Source organism: Trichoderma aggressivum (genome assembly GCF_033847375.1).
Source record: "Trichoderma aggressivum f. europaeum strain CBS 100526 chromosome Unknown scaffold_002, whole genome shotgun sequence".
NCBI classification, from domain to species: domain Eukaryota; kingdom Fungi; phylum Ascomycota; class Sordariomycetes; order Hypocreales; family Hypocreaceae; genus Trichoderma; species Trichoderma aggressivum.
In genome coordinates, this window is record NW_026946368.1 from 1,404,291 (window position 1) to 1,418,111 (window position 13,821).

The following is a 13,821-nucleotide window of genomic DNA, read 5'->3' on the forward strand; positions in this document are numbered from 1 at the left end:
CTAAACATGACATGTGGCCATATGATACTCTGTTAAAGAACATTTAAAATGTATGTTTGCCCACCATAATACCACCTTCTCCGGTCACCCGCATAACCGAGGTTATCTGACCGTCTAAAGCTTGCATTAAATAACAAACACTTCGCCACTTTCGAGCGTGAAATCTTTGTAAACCCCCATGTTCTCACACTGTCGTCTAAGGGCTTCCGTAAGAAAGCGATGAGCACGCTCTAGATTCTTACTGTAGCTGCTCATTGCCTTGAACCGACTAAGAACCCAGCGCTGATGGACCACATTGCTCGTCTCAAGAGCAACAACAAAGAGTGGCCATGCTACTCTAATGGTGCCTTCAACCCCTTGGTGTTTATCAGCTTGAACAGCCAAATCGATTATGGCGGTTATGTGAGCTTCGGGCACGATTTTCATCTTGGTCGTCAGGCCATTTCTCCGAGTAATGCGCAAGAGCTCGAGTTTTACAGCGTGATATATAGGAACAAAGGCACGGATGTTGGCTACCAAGCGATGTGAGTTGTCTGTAGAAAGGGAGATATCTGACGCCACTTCAAGTAGCTCCCCATATCGAAGCTCAATTTGTCTGAAAGCGGATTCGGCCGCTGGTAAACGCTGCCTGAGCTCGTTCACATCAAGATTAGACAATTCAGCCACGATGCCTCGAAGCTGCATGGATGCGCAGAGAAACGCGAAGATGTCTCGATTCTCTACATCGTCCAACAGCTCAACTTGCGGATAGGCATCACCCCACATGGAGCGGTATAGCGAGTTTGAATATCTGTGAAGCGCATCGAATCCGGCAATCGATGATGAATCGTCTGGCGCCATGATGTTTTTCAATTCGCTATTGCACTGGCCGCCGAGCCCAAACGTTGCGGCTGTCGAATCACAGAGAGAAATCCAGACGAGCGTCCGGATTACAAAGAGTGACAGTCCAGGTTGTCGGGAGTCGTTTTGAGGCTTCATTCGGCTCAACACTGGCGTTCCTTGCCAGCCCCGTGTGGAAATTTGATCTGAAAGGCTGCTGCAACGATGCTTTACAATCAAAGCTGCGCCAGCGAGATGATTCGATAGTCCAGAGCACGTTCCGTCTCCATACTTCTGCTCGTAAACAAGCATCAAGTATAGCACCGCACAGATGGGGTCCAACTCCAACTGCCGACCATCGTCTGCCGTCCCGATGGCATCTGCTAAGAGGCCTAGAGCAGCCGAGTAATGCTGAACAGGAGTCCACCTATTTCGATCCCGTTGTAAAAGTTGAGAAGCGTCATCAGCTGCCGCATCCGAAGTGCTGTTTCGCCGGAACTCAATTTCATGGCCGCCGATGGCTAATAACGCATGCATAACCATTGGCTCATCTTGCGCCAGGGTAAATATGATGGAGAACAGTGAGTAATCCGGATTCTTGGTGTGGTGAATCCTAGCAAAGGTGGTACGGAAATACCGGATCGCCTCATGATCGGCCGAAGTGAGATTTAGTGAACTCGCACTGCTGGGGAATTCTGGAAGTTGGGTTGGAAGAGCAAGAGCTCTGGTCAATGCCGCTCGTTGTGCCCAAGTTGGCAATGCCTTTGAATTTTCAACAGCTAGCATATATCCCCGAGATATAGCTAATAAGTCGTTGTGTTTGATCTTTGGCTCATAATCGCCATAATCACAGAGTCGTCTTAGACGTATACAGCGCTTGCATCTCGGCCGCGCCTCATCACACTTCACCTTCTTGATGCGGCATGTATAACATCCATTTTTTGAGCGGCCTTTCTTTGGATGAGGGCCAATGGTGGAGTCGATATGGTCCATGGCAGCCACCCAACTCAGGTTATTGTCTGACTGGCGCTTTGGACTCGTGTTCGCAGGGATATGAGGTCTAGTACGTATGATCTAATGGACGTGCGTTGATGAAAGAGGAGAAGTTGTTTCTCAAAGGCATCGTCAATCCCTTTTGTGGGCCGACAAGATCCTCTCTGTCTTGAGAAACTAAATGACGAAAAGGAGGCCTGTGAGGAAGCAGTCTCGTGCACTTCTCGTGAGGCTGCGTTGCCGACCGTCGGCAGCCTCAGCCGCCGCTAACAATATTGATCAGCAATGCGCCTTGACTCTCTGCCTTGTCAACCCACACGAGAATCATGTGCGGGCTAGAAGCTGAGACTCCGCACGGCGCTAGCTAGGAAGCCGATGGTCGGTAATAGAGATGGGGATTGAATGGTTAGAGATCCAATCACGATGGTGATATCAGATTAGCCGATCGATCGCTCCCACTTTTAGAGACAAAAAGTGTCGAACCATCGATGACATAGCTCAGGTACGAGTATATCTATGCGTCAAAAGCTGCTCAACACTCACTTCACATCTTCATTTGCAAAGCAAAGCAGTATTGCATTGACTTGGCCAATTTTTCTGCGCACTTTTCACACCCTCTGGAGTATTCAAGATGGCTTCCAAGATTGACGTCGAGCAAGTACGGCAGCTTGTCAATTCCCACCTTGACGAATTGAGCCCTCAACTCCGCACAGTCAACCAGACAATTCACGACAACCCTGAGCTTGCTTACAAAGAATTCGCTGCACACGATACAATTACTTCTTTCTTGGAAAAGCTCGGATTTGACGTAAAGCGCAAGACTTGGGGCCTTGATACAAGCTTTGAAGCCACAATCGGCTCGGGAGGTCGCCAGGTTGTTGTGTGCTGCGAGTACGATGCTCTGCCGGACATTGGCCATGGCTGTGGCCACAATCTGATCGCCACATCCTCTATAGCCGCATTTCTCGGTGCCGCCCATGCTCTCTCCAAGCTGAGCGTTCCTGGCCGGGTGAGAATCTTGGGAACACCCGCTGAGGAGGGAGGCGGCGGCAAGGCAAAGCTGATTGACGCTGGCGCCTTTAGCCCTGCAGAAGACATTGCCGCGTCTATAATGGCTCACCCTATATCTGTCAATCGCATAAATAGCAACGGCACAGGCGGCATCTCTGGGGTTGCTGGATTTGATCTCATCGCTAGCCACAAGTTCCGTGTCGAGTTTCGCGGAGTAACCGCTCACGCAGCCGGTGAGCCTTGGAACGGCGTTAACGCTCTGGATGCTGCTGTAGCGGCCTATAACAATGTGTCCATGCTGCGCCAGCAGATCCGGCCTGATGAGAGGATGCATGGTGTGATTGAGGTCGGCGGCACGGTTCCAAATGTGATTCCCGATTACACGCGGATGAACTGGTATGTCCGAAGCCCTACCAGTCAACGTGGGGAGAAGCTGGTAAGGCGAGTGAAGGCATGCATTGAGGCAGCTGGCGCGGCAACAGGTTGCGAAGTCAATTATATCCCGTGAGTACCTACCATTAATCGCTATCTCAAACCTCCCATGATTTACTGGTTTTTATTGATGAACTGGGACATAGAGCTGCGACGTATGAGCATGTCATTTCCAACCCCACGCTATGCAAGGTGTATGCGGAAGACATGAGTAAACTTGGCGAAAAGGTCGAGATAAGCTTACCCGAGAGCTTCAACGCTTCGACCGATATGGGAAACGTGACTCATGTGGTGCCTGGCATCCATGGTGGATTCGGTATCAAAACAGGGCCAAACGTTGCCCTCCATAGCCGCGAGTTCGCCGCCGCTGCAGGTACAGACGAAGCTCACGAGGTGGCAATGAAGAGTGGCAAGGGCATGGCAATGCTCGCTCTGAGGGTTCTACTTGATGATGACATTGCTGCGAGTGCGAGAGCCGACTTTGAAAAGAGGTATGAATAGAGGGAAGACGATTAGCCAGTATCCGAATACCTATATTGAGTGCCTACATGTGCAAGCGTGGCGTGAAAGAAGAGTGAATATCGTCTGTCTTGAGGTGAAACGGTGTTGTTGCTGCAGGTCCCAACTTGTTACCACATGCAGGTTGCAATATTGATATTCGTATGTTACGTGGAGTCGTATTTTGTCTCAAACATGCATGTTACTATTACTCACATGTGCAACCTTGGCTTGGGCATGTAAACATATCTGGACAAACAGGATGCTACGTAAGCGAAAAGAGTCCGATTTTCCTACGAGAAATGCATGAACCTCTCGATTTGGAAGCTCTTAGAGCGAGAGGCGAAAATATCCCAGCAATTTGATACCAATTGCGCTGCTGGAAGTGACACAAGTATTAGGCAAGTTCTGATCGCGATGTTGCACCCGTGCAAACATTTCCGCTTCCAATCTGTATCCCCCACACCCTGCCTAAAGATGGATTGTGTTTGACAGAAATTCGTAACAGACAAACAAAAAAAACCGCAAAAATATGCATATCGATCGTCATTGGATTGAATGGTGATTAGCAAGACAGCAAGTGAATCAACGTCCGTCTTCTTTCCCCAAAGCGTCTACCGAGATTCTCTGTTTGCTGCGGCTGCTTGACAATTTCTTCCAATGAGACGGAGCGTAGCATCCCCGTGTTACGCGGGATGATTTGCGACCGAAAGGCATAAGAGGAGCCGCCCGGGGCTAGCATGGGACGAGCCGTTTGTCTCCATACTGAGGCCTGTACCGTGGGGTTGAGAGGCGCATTTGCCGCTGTGATGCGATGCCGTGAGAGAATCACAAGTAGGTATTCGCATTTGCCTGAGCATGCTTTGAAGCATCAATTGGGGTCTTGGTGAGGACAATTATATAAAACCATCGACAATCACTACTATATTAACCTCAACGTGAAGAGAGAGATCTTGCATAAACTTTGCTTGCCGTTTTCCGACCCAGTGTTTCACTTCACCATTTAATTGTGTGTGCTCGGAAACTTACATGTCGATCCCTCACCATTTCCTTGTCGTTCGCCACGGGCATCGGTCGCGATTAGGATATAGCGCACAAGACCGCTCCGGTAGCCGGCCGAAACGCCTTAAACAAGAAGGACCAGAAGATATCTCAGCTGGGAAAGGGGAGAGGCCAGGGACTCTGGCGTTACACTTGCCATGGCATGGGCTTGCAACATAAATACTGCCTCCGTCCCGAATGCAACACAGATCATTTCCTCGGTTCTCTCATACAACAGAAAGAAAACCTGTTGAAAATGAAGGCCGCTTTCCTCCTCCTCATCGGAGCCGCTGTGGCTTCTGCCCAGACCGTCTATCTCATCCGCCACGGCGAGAAGCCCGATGATGATGACGATCCCAACTTGAGCGCACAGGGAGTGCAGCGCGCCCAGTGCCTGAGAAATGTTTTTGGTGCCGGTTCTCAGTACAACATTCAGTACATTATCGCCGAGAAGCCCAAGGGTATGTAACTTTCCTCCCATAGCTATGAGGCGGATTGCTTTTGGGACAGCGAATCAACTAATCCGGTCAATTGCAGATGGCGCTCGAATTCGAGCTCTCAACACCGTCACTCCTTTGGCCAATGACCTCGGCTTGACCGTTGACACAAGCTGTGGCAAGACCAAGTCCGACTGCGTTGCTGACCTTGTCGACGACTACAAGGGTTCCGGCAACATCCTCATCTGGTAAATTTCCCGAAGCAAGCTGTGGCCCAAATTGATTACGAGCGCAACTAATGCTGAATATCTAGCTGGGAACACAACGAACTTACCAACATTGTCGAATCTCTGGGTGTCAAGAAGGGTCCTGACTACCCCGGCGACTCATTTAACTTGATCTGGACGGACCCTCTTCCGTACAACAAGATTACCAGCACCACCTCCGAGAACTGCCCCGGCTTGGATTAAGTAGTGATATAAATTAGCGAGAAGATGGGACAAAGTTTCTCATGGGCGGCGATGTATATGCTAATGCCCGCGCATGGCTAACATATAGGCGTACAAAAGAGTAAAATGATTTCATAAGTTCGCATACGCCGAGCCAGTGATGCTATTGAGGATCCCATATGATCAGTATGATCCATATACGATACCATGTTTCACAACTAAGTGTAATCAATAAGTAGACAAGATATGCTGAAAAGGGAATACTTAGTCCCGTATATATCCCAATACAAATGAACAATTGACTCATCCTAGAGTTGCGACCAAACAGCAGGATAATCGTAATGAATATACATGAAACAATGCATTAGCTTAAATTTTTACATTATGCCAACGAACAGATCAGGAACCACAACTGAGAACGAGATAGATCTTACATACAGTTGTAGTCGAAACAGTATGGAATTGAACTATTTGATCCGATCCAATAGCAATCTTTCTAATTGTAAACCCAGTCTAATATACTGGTCACTCCCATATTTTCAGCGCACATCTCATAGTTATTAAAGCTTGCTGATTTGCTTGAATACACGTATGAGTGATTATTGACTCTATGGAGCAATATTTCGTATCACCTATAGTAAAAATTCTAGAATACATGTTCATATAGGGCGCGATGCAACCTACGAGCTTAAGTCATCCAAGTTATTTGTACCTCGGGTCGGTAGTGCATGCTCAGTTGATCAAATCAGCAGCCGAGATGGCCGATATCATAAGTCCCAATCAGTTTTATCTATTTAATGTCATCCACTGACGGTGGAGAGGGTGCTGGAGCATCCAATTGAGATATGATGAAAAACACTACCTAGTAGAATGAGCCTGACGATCGCCCGCAGCTAAGGCTTAGCACAGCCATCTTCGCATTAATGCGTTCGGAAAAGGAAGCAGGTTTTAGTTGAAGGCAATACGTCAGATTTTAAAAATTGCGAAACATAAGAGTCGTAACAAGAAATGACAAGGTTCGTAGCAACCACGGTTGACGATCATATGACCTACCGGCAAAGAATTAACTCTGGAAAGCTTGGGTGGGGGTCATGACGTTCTATGCTGAGTGTGATGCCTCAATAGTAGAGTTCAGCAGGATTTATTGGACGTTAAACCAGTATTGAAACAGGCATTGTAATTGGTTAGGTCGCTTACGCAGCCCTATCGCCTTCCGTCTTTGATCGTCAACTCTTGGGACATTCTTTGATCCCAAGTCATGAGGTTCGTGAACCGGCAGTAAGGAAAGCTCCTTTTCTCCGCAATTCTCTATTAGTATGGTCACTTTGCATTCATTAGCTGCATATAGAAGAATCCCCAACCTCGGTTGATCGGCCATTTGAAGAAGACCAGGTTGTCTACTGGTTCGTTTGCTACGGCGCACCTCTTACTTAGAGAGGCTAGCGTTACGTGAAGCATATCGTCACGCTCTTAACATGGGACTCACAGTATCGACTTTGTGCCATCCTGTTGTTGAATCTCAAATATTAAGATAGCTCACTGTTTACATACTCTGTACAGAAATTGAAAATGATAAAAGATGCTTTATCGACGAATGGTAAGTGAAGCAACTTATAATAATTAGACAATGGAATGCACTGTAAGTGATTCGTTTTTTCTCAAGTTGAGAACTTTTATCTTACAGCAATTGCGTGGTAAACGCTCTGTACAGTATCATCAGACTGTCTCCACGTTCATATCTGATGTGAGCGCTAGAATTGGACTCCAGTTGCGGTTATAAGCGCTACATGTTTGAATCAACCATCTCCACATTATTAGCCTACCCGCTAATGTGACTGATGGGCAATCAGGATTGTACGACGTTATGGCTCTCGTAAAATGTGTGTAACCATGGGTTTTCTGTTACTATAAAACCCTCGGCTTGATATCCTTTTGTGCAGCGCTTTTTCTTCGTGGCAAGTATCACCGAAGAAAACCAGCGGCTTGTTTTGAGCAGTTTCGAGATTTTGCAATTATCACAAAGCTATATCAACTTTTATTTACATGTGAACAACTTTCTTTCACTATCCGAAGATCAACGTTTAAACGACTTACTTGTCGTTACCTCGCATCAGTGCAGCATGGATCCCAACCCCCCAAGTGGAGTTGACGTCTCGCGACCTTCTGTCGCTCGAATGGTATAACTCACATTTTTGAATCAGATAGAACTTGTAGAATGAAGCTAAGTTAACCTAAATTTAGTATGACTTCTATCTCGGTGGAAAAAACAACTATCCTTCGGACAGGGCTGCTGTGGCAGCAGTCAAAGAGGCACTCCCTAACATCATCGAAATCGTTGCCGAAGGCCGTCATTTTCTGAGACGCGTAATTCGGTACATGTGTTCTCAAGGCATCGAGCAGTTTATTGACATCGGCTCGGGGCTACCAAGTGCCGATAACACGCATCAAGTGGCGCAGAGGGTAATCCCTAATGCCCGCGTCGTCTATGTCGACATTGACGAGGCAGCTGTCGTTCAGGGCCGACAGATTCTCAGTGGAAACTCATCAACGGCATTTATTCAAGGGTCGGTACTAGAATTGGAGCCCATCATTAACCACCCTGAGACGCGCAATCTCATTGACTTCTCAAAGCCAGTGGGCGTTGTCATGATGGGTCTGTTGCATTTCTTTGATATCGATGTCGACCGCGGTATTCTTAATACCTTACGGCAGACCCTTGCTCCAGGAAGCTTGGTTAGTTTTACTCATGGGGTCCTGGACTATCAGAGGGAAGAGGCGATTGAGCCTCTGCTAGCCGCGTATGCACGGACACCCACACCATTGATAATGAGAACGATGACCGATATTGGAAGAATAATGGAAGGCTTTCCCGCTGTGGAACCAGGACTCATCCTATTGCACAATTGGAAAATGGATATGGCCGAAGAGGGGGAACCTGAGCCTCCACGATCACTCATTTTGGCTGGAACTGTATTAACCATCTAAGTCTTTATCTGATGTCTGTTTTTACAAATGATTCTAAAATGAAAAGAAAATTGTCATATTTTGAGATTAGCCATAATTGTAGAGGTTGTATAGTCATATCATTGCGGACTGCCTGAGGCCCTCAAATGATTTCCCCCGAGCTGAAGAAAACACTGCATCAGTCCACCAGAGATCACAAGTCTCCATAAAAAATAACGGAAATATGTCAAGTTTCAAATACCGAAATTGATGTTACATTATCTTTGGCGTATTAAGCTTGATTCAGAGCTTCCTGTAGCGAAGTTATTCAATGGCGAAGACATGTCTGTCCTCATTAGCAGCGCAAAGCTTATTTATTCAGTCAAATGCTTATATTAACGTTTTTCATCTTCCATTCGTCGTGTAGTCTAACTTGATGTATCGAAATCTGCTCCTCTCTAGTGGCAACGTTTGTGGATTTCCAAAACGCAATAATATTGCTGTTGAGATGCGAAGATGCCATCCACTTGTTAAAACGTAGGCCATCACAGATAACCTCTACTTTAAAGTAAAGCCACGAAGGGTAAATAATTCAATTTCAACAAAATTAGAAGAGAGAAGTCATAGTACCTTCAATTGCTTGCACCTTTCTAGAGACTCGGCAGTTCTCATTTTTCAACTGCCGATATGCCTCCAGTGCACTTAATCCTCGACGCTCTCTTAGACAACGACGATCATATTAACCAGGGGCCCCATCATCCTTCGCATGACCAAACCCTCAGCATGTTCAATTATTAATGCATTAATAACACACCAAGAATACATTGAAATCCTTTCAAATCTGAGCGTCATCGAGGGTATAAGTGAGTCCAGAGTGCGAGTTATCGTCTGGGCAAACAAAGACGCTAACCGCTTATAGTAACATTATCCGCCAAGACTTTGGATTTGATATAAGTCAGGGCCAACATGACGATTCTCTTATTCGAGAACGGCGGGGAAGACGAGGAGGAATTGATAATCCGAGTCATCAGGCAGAGTATTTGCATTTATTACGATTATTAACACGTATTTGCGTTTATTATTGGGATTGGAATTGTAATGATAGAGGCTGAATTATAGAGGCTTTAGGTAATTCTCCCGACTTGAGTCCTTGGCGGGGGGGTTGAGTTGTGGAAGTTTAAATAGCTGTTCGTCTTCCACTCGAACCGAAAAAAAGCTGTCCAAGCAGCACACTCAATAAGCTCTCAAACACACTCATTAACTTGACTATCGCATCTTCATTCTAATACCACTGTTCAATAAACAACAATGTCTTCCTTCAAGGGCTCCGTCAGCGTTACCCACATCGGTACTGCCACTGCGCTTCTTCAGATTGACAATGTCACCTTTTTGACGGATCCTCTGTTCGCCGCTGCTGGTACCGAATGGGACCTCACCGTTGTTGTACTCAAGGCGACCCAGAGTCCTGCTATTAAGCCAGAAGACCTCCCCGAGATCGACGCTGTCCTCCTCAGCCACGAGGACCACCCCGATAACCTTGACGAGGTTGGACGAAAGGTCCTCGAAGGCAAAAAGGTCTTCACCACCAAAGACGGCGCCAAGAACATTGGAGACAAGGCAATTGTCACGGGCTTCGATGCCGGTGACAGGGCCACCCTCGTTGCAGGAGGCAAAACGTTTGAGATTATCGCCACTCCTGCTGAGCACTTGCCGGGAGGCGAGTGCATCGGCTTCCTTGTAACCTCGGCCGATTTCGGAACAACCAATGGCCTGCCTAATGCCATTTACTTCTCCGGCGACACCATTTACAACCAAGATGTTGCCAACAGCCTCAAGGGTTATCACATCAGCCTTGCTCTTCTCAATCTTGGCAGAGCGGCTGTTGACGTGGGTGGGCCTGAGCCTATGCCAATCACCTTAGATGGCAAGCAAGCTTCGCAGCTTATCATCGATGCGAACGTTGAAAAGGTCGTACCCATGCACTTTGAAGGATGGGGGCACTTTAGCGAGGGCAGGGAGCCAGCCGCCAAGGCTTTTGAAGAGGCGGGCGTCAGCGAGAAGGTCTTCTGGCTGCCTCGTGGTGAGAAGAAGGTGTTTTTCTAAAAGTAAATGGTATTGAAGACCCAACGTGGTCCTGAAAACTTGTTTTAAGAATGTTGTATCTGGTCTATGTATGAGTGTTACTGGCGATAGCAGAAGAATGAAGTGAACTTTTTTTCCCTCTCACCACTGTATCAAACTCCATCATCATCCAAGATATACTGGGCAATATAATCGTACCCCCGATCTCTAATGCCATGAATCACTCTTTCACACCACGATATCAGTTCCTGATCGTAGAAGTGATTATACCGGAGGAATTGATAGGCTATCCTTGTCGGTAATGTCGCAGAAATGGCACCAAATAGTCTCATTTCGTCTTGAACCAAATACTCGATGCTCTGGAAGATCCAAGTTGACATTTGAATCGCCACTTCTGTGATGATGGGGCTCTCCGGGCTTTCTCCGCTGATCAACAATTCTTCGTCTATGAGCTCCGGGTAGTCCTCTCTAAGCTTTCTGATGTATACGATGCACATTATCCAGAAAGTCCAATAATGCGTCATAGAATTCGCGGTAGTAATGTCGGGGAACCACACGTGAGCTTTTCCGGGGCCTTTGCCTAGAAGGCGGAAGGATGGTTTGTTTGTGAGACTTTGGAAAGAGACATTCCAGTTGACTAGAGCGTCAAGAAGGTCTTTGAGAGCCATAAAGACAGTATGAGGTGAATTTGCAGTGGGAGAGCCGTATTTCAGCTGGTCAATAGCCACTAAAATAGAGGGAATCGCGGTAGCTTCGGTCATGAGAGCGTGGAACGAGTTGGCTTTGACGTGTTGGAACGGGATTGTCCTCCACTCGTGAGAGGCTAGAAATGTGGGCTGCTTGTTTCGAATCGAGTGAATTATCTAGTTGAACGTTTAATAATGGCAAATAATAAGTTCAAATAAGAGAGTGGCTCATACCATGGCCGGGCGAAGTCCGATAAAAATCCTGTGGGACGGCCCGGAGGAGTAAGCTTCTGGACTGTGCAGCTGGATCAAGTCACTTAAGCCGGCAGCATGAGCCGCGCTGCTGGAGACGGCAGTCGGCAGGATAAGCTATAGAAAGTAAACCCAGTCAGCTTCTCGGGAACAGAAACCACAGTATAAAGCAGGTAAATGGGTTCGGCACGTACTTCCGAGATCATTAGACACATGATGGCTACCGCCAAGACGTCGGAATCGGCAGTGTGTGCTATGTGATGCAGACTGTCATGAAGCGAATGCAATGCGGAGCAATGCGCCGTCAGAGCATCTGAGATCGGCGCTATCCCGTTACGGCCCCTGGACAGGATGGAGACGGCGAGGGCCTTGACTGATGAAGACAGAGCCATCTCATATCGCCGGGTCATGGACAGAACCGGCAGAAGCTCGATCCAAGCTCCACATACGCGAGGATAAATGTCCACATCCCAGTTCATAAATGCCGAATTGCTGGAGAGCACCGTTGGTGAGAAGTTCTGTACGACTAACGAGATGATGTCCTGGAATGGCCAAGCCAGCGAGGGCCTGACTGGTGCCGCGTCAAGTTTGACTATTGGCTTGGCTTCTTGGAATACTTGGTCGCTGCTGTCCGTGGAAGTGCTAGTTCGTGACCTTGGACAGTCACCTCGTTTCTTCCCGACCTTTCCATCCTTGCGCGCCTTGGATTTCGTCGATGGCCCTACGGATAACTGGGATGGTATGAAGACGAGGTCATACTGATACCCTCCGCACTTGATCTTCGTCCCTGCGCATTGCGAGCATGAGGGTCGCTTTCCATCACACTGAGAACCCCAAACTTAGTAATTATTACCGAGATGCAAGACATAGATGTCAGATCGTAGATGAGAGAGATGCATCTCTCCAAACTGGGCAAATTCAGTGTGCGAGTTACTCACCCCCAGCTTGCGTGCCCTGCATGTATGACAGACGGTTAACTTCCGAACCTTCATGGTGTGTGTTTGCTCCAACGTGCTGGATACCAATATAGGCAATATACGACGAACTGCTTGTTCAAGATAGAAGCATAAGCCGAGGGCAATGCTTTTAGCTGACGGTGGCCAAAGGGCGTTGACATATTGTGGAGCCGTTTGTACGGACCGGAATGGCAAGCCGAAGACCGATGGCGAACAACCGGCGAGCTGATTGGGGAAGTCTGATACGAGACTAGACTCTTCAAGGGATCAAAAGCCGCCAAGGGGACCAAGTGGACGCTTGATCTGTGGGGGGCGCGGAAGAGATTGGCGTTTGACAGCTTAATAACAGCAGCGGTCCGCGATAGAGATGCACGAGGGTTGTGAGACTATGGAGGACTATCGACCTGTGAGGCTGTTTTGTGGAAGATATTGTTCGATGGAGGCGGATATAAGGCAGATTCTAGTGTCAGCCACTTTCAGCCAACCTGCACGTTCGAAAAACAAAAGCCTTCTATTATGTGACTGCTCATCTTGAAGAATCGAGAGTTGCAGCGTTCCTATACGGTACATCTATAACACAACAGCTTATAGTTGTCTATCGACGGGATCGGAGCAATAGTTACAGGATGAGAATATCATGCAATTCTCAAACATAATGATAAAAAGAAACTTCAAGGCTGATACAAAACAAATATTTCAGCTGGCCCTTGGCACGGGCTGACTTCATCTATTTGCCTAGGTAAAATGGCATTCGACCCACATACTATCAACCTCCTGCATAGGCATATATCGCAAAAATCTCTTTCAACTTCGTTTTCCCAGCTCGTAGTATCCCTGATATTGCTGAAATAGGTAAATTCTCCCTTGCCGACGTTTTCTTCCGACATTTGCATTACCAATCTGGCCCCCAAATTTGATCGCCACAAGGGTGGTTCAAACTTACCGCCATCTTCTTATTCCCATCGGCCAACTGGTACCCCGATCTATCTCACGATGCGCTGCCCAAAGCGGTGGGCTTTTCTAAACTACTGTATTGTGTTATGTTCCATCTACAATCATCTATCTACGCCTTCAGTCGAGGACTTTACTGTTTGAGCATACAAAATTGTAATAATACTTAATTTCATAGAGCTTATTAGCACGCACCGTAGACAGGAAAACTCGGGTTGCGTCAGATGCTTTTGTTAGATTTGGCGTCTTACTTTGCGATTTTCCTTGAATT

General features: G+C 47.3%; 6 protein-coding genes across 6 annotated transcripts; 4 read left to right on the plus strand and 2 right to left on the minus strand.

Annotated features, from left to right (window-relative positions):
- Nucleotides 1–126: 126 nt before the first annotated feature.
- Triagg1_800 (transcriptional regulator family: Fungal Specific TF) lies at nt 127–1,605 on the minus strand (the record flags this gene model as incomplete). Its single annotated transcript, XM_062895140.1, has 1 exon — nt 127–1,605. The coding sequence occupies one exon, from the start codon at nt 1,603–1,605 to the stop codon at nt 127–129; it is 1,479 nt and encodes a 492-aa protein (XP_062760024.1).
- Nucleotides 1,606–2,443: 838 nt separating this feature from the next.
- Triagg1_801 (uncharacterized protein) lies at nt 2,444–3,756 on the plus strand (the record flags this gene model as incomplete). Its single annotated transcript, XM_062895141.1, has 2 exons — nt 2,444–3,327; nt 3,402–3,756. 2 exons carry the CDS (start codon nt 2,444–2,446, stop codon nt 3,754–3,756), a joined length of 1,239 nt encoding a protein of 412 aa, XP_062760025.1.
- A 1,294-nt stretch (nt 3,757–5,050) lies between these two features.
- On the plus strand, nt 5,051–5,701 carry Triagg1_802 (uncharacterized protein; the record flags this gene model as incomplete). Its single annotated transcript, XM_062895142.1, has 3 exons — nt 5,051–5,255; nt 5,305–5,479; nt 5,545–5,701. The coding sequence occupies 3 exons, from the start codon at nt 5,051–5,053 to the stop codon at nt 5,699–5,701; spliced, it is 537 nt and encodes a 178-aa protein (XP_062760026.1).
- Nucleotides 5,702–7,800: 2,099 nt separating this feature from the next.
- Nucleotides 7,801–8,665, plus strand: Triagg1_803 (uncharacterized protein; the record flags this gene model as incomplete). The annotated part of the gene is made up of 2 exons (XM_062895143.1): nt 7,801–7,857; nt 7,922–8,665. 2 exons carry the CDS (start codon nt 7,801–7,803, stop codon nt 8,663–8,665), a joined length of 801 nt encoding a protein of 266 aa, XP_062760027.1.
- A 1,266-nt stretch (nt 8,666–9,931) lies between these two features.
- On the plus strand, nt 9,932–10,726 carry Triagg1_804 (uncharacterized protein; the record flags this gene model as incomplete). The annotated part of the gene is made up of 1 exon (XM_062895145.1): nt 9,932–10,726. The coding sequence occupies one exon, from the start codon at nt 9,932–9,934 to the stop codon at nt 10,724–10,726; it is 795 nt and encodes a 264-aa protein (XP_062760028.1).
- A 131-nt stretch (nt 10,727–10,857) lies between these two features.
- Nucleotides 10,858–12,603, minus strand: Triagg1_805 (uncharacterized protein; the record flags this gene model as incomplete). Its single annotated transcript, XM_062895146.1, has 4 exons — nt 10,858–11,568; nt 11,626–11,760; nt 11,838–12,430; nt 12,582–12,603. 4 exons carry the CDS (start codon nt 12,601–12,603, stop codon nt 10,858–10,860), a joined length of 1,461 nt encoding a protein of 486 aa, XP_062760029.1.
- Nucleotides 12,604–13,821: the final 1,218 nt, after the last annotated feature.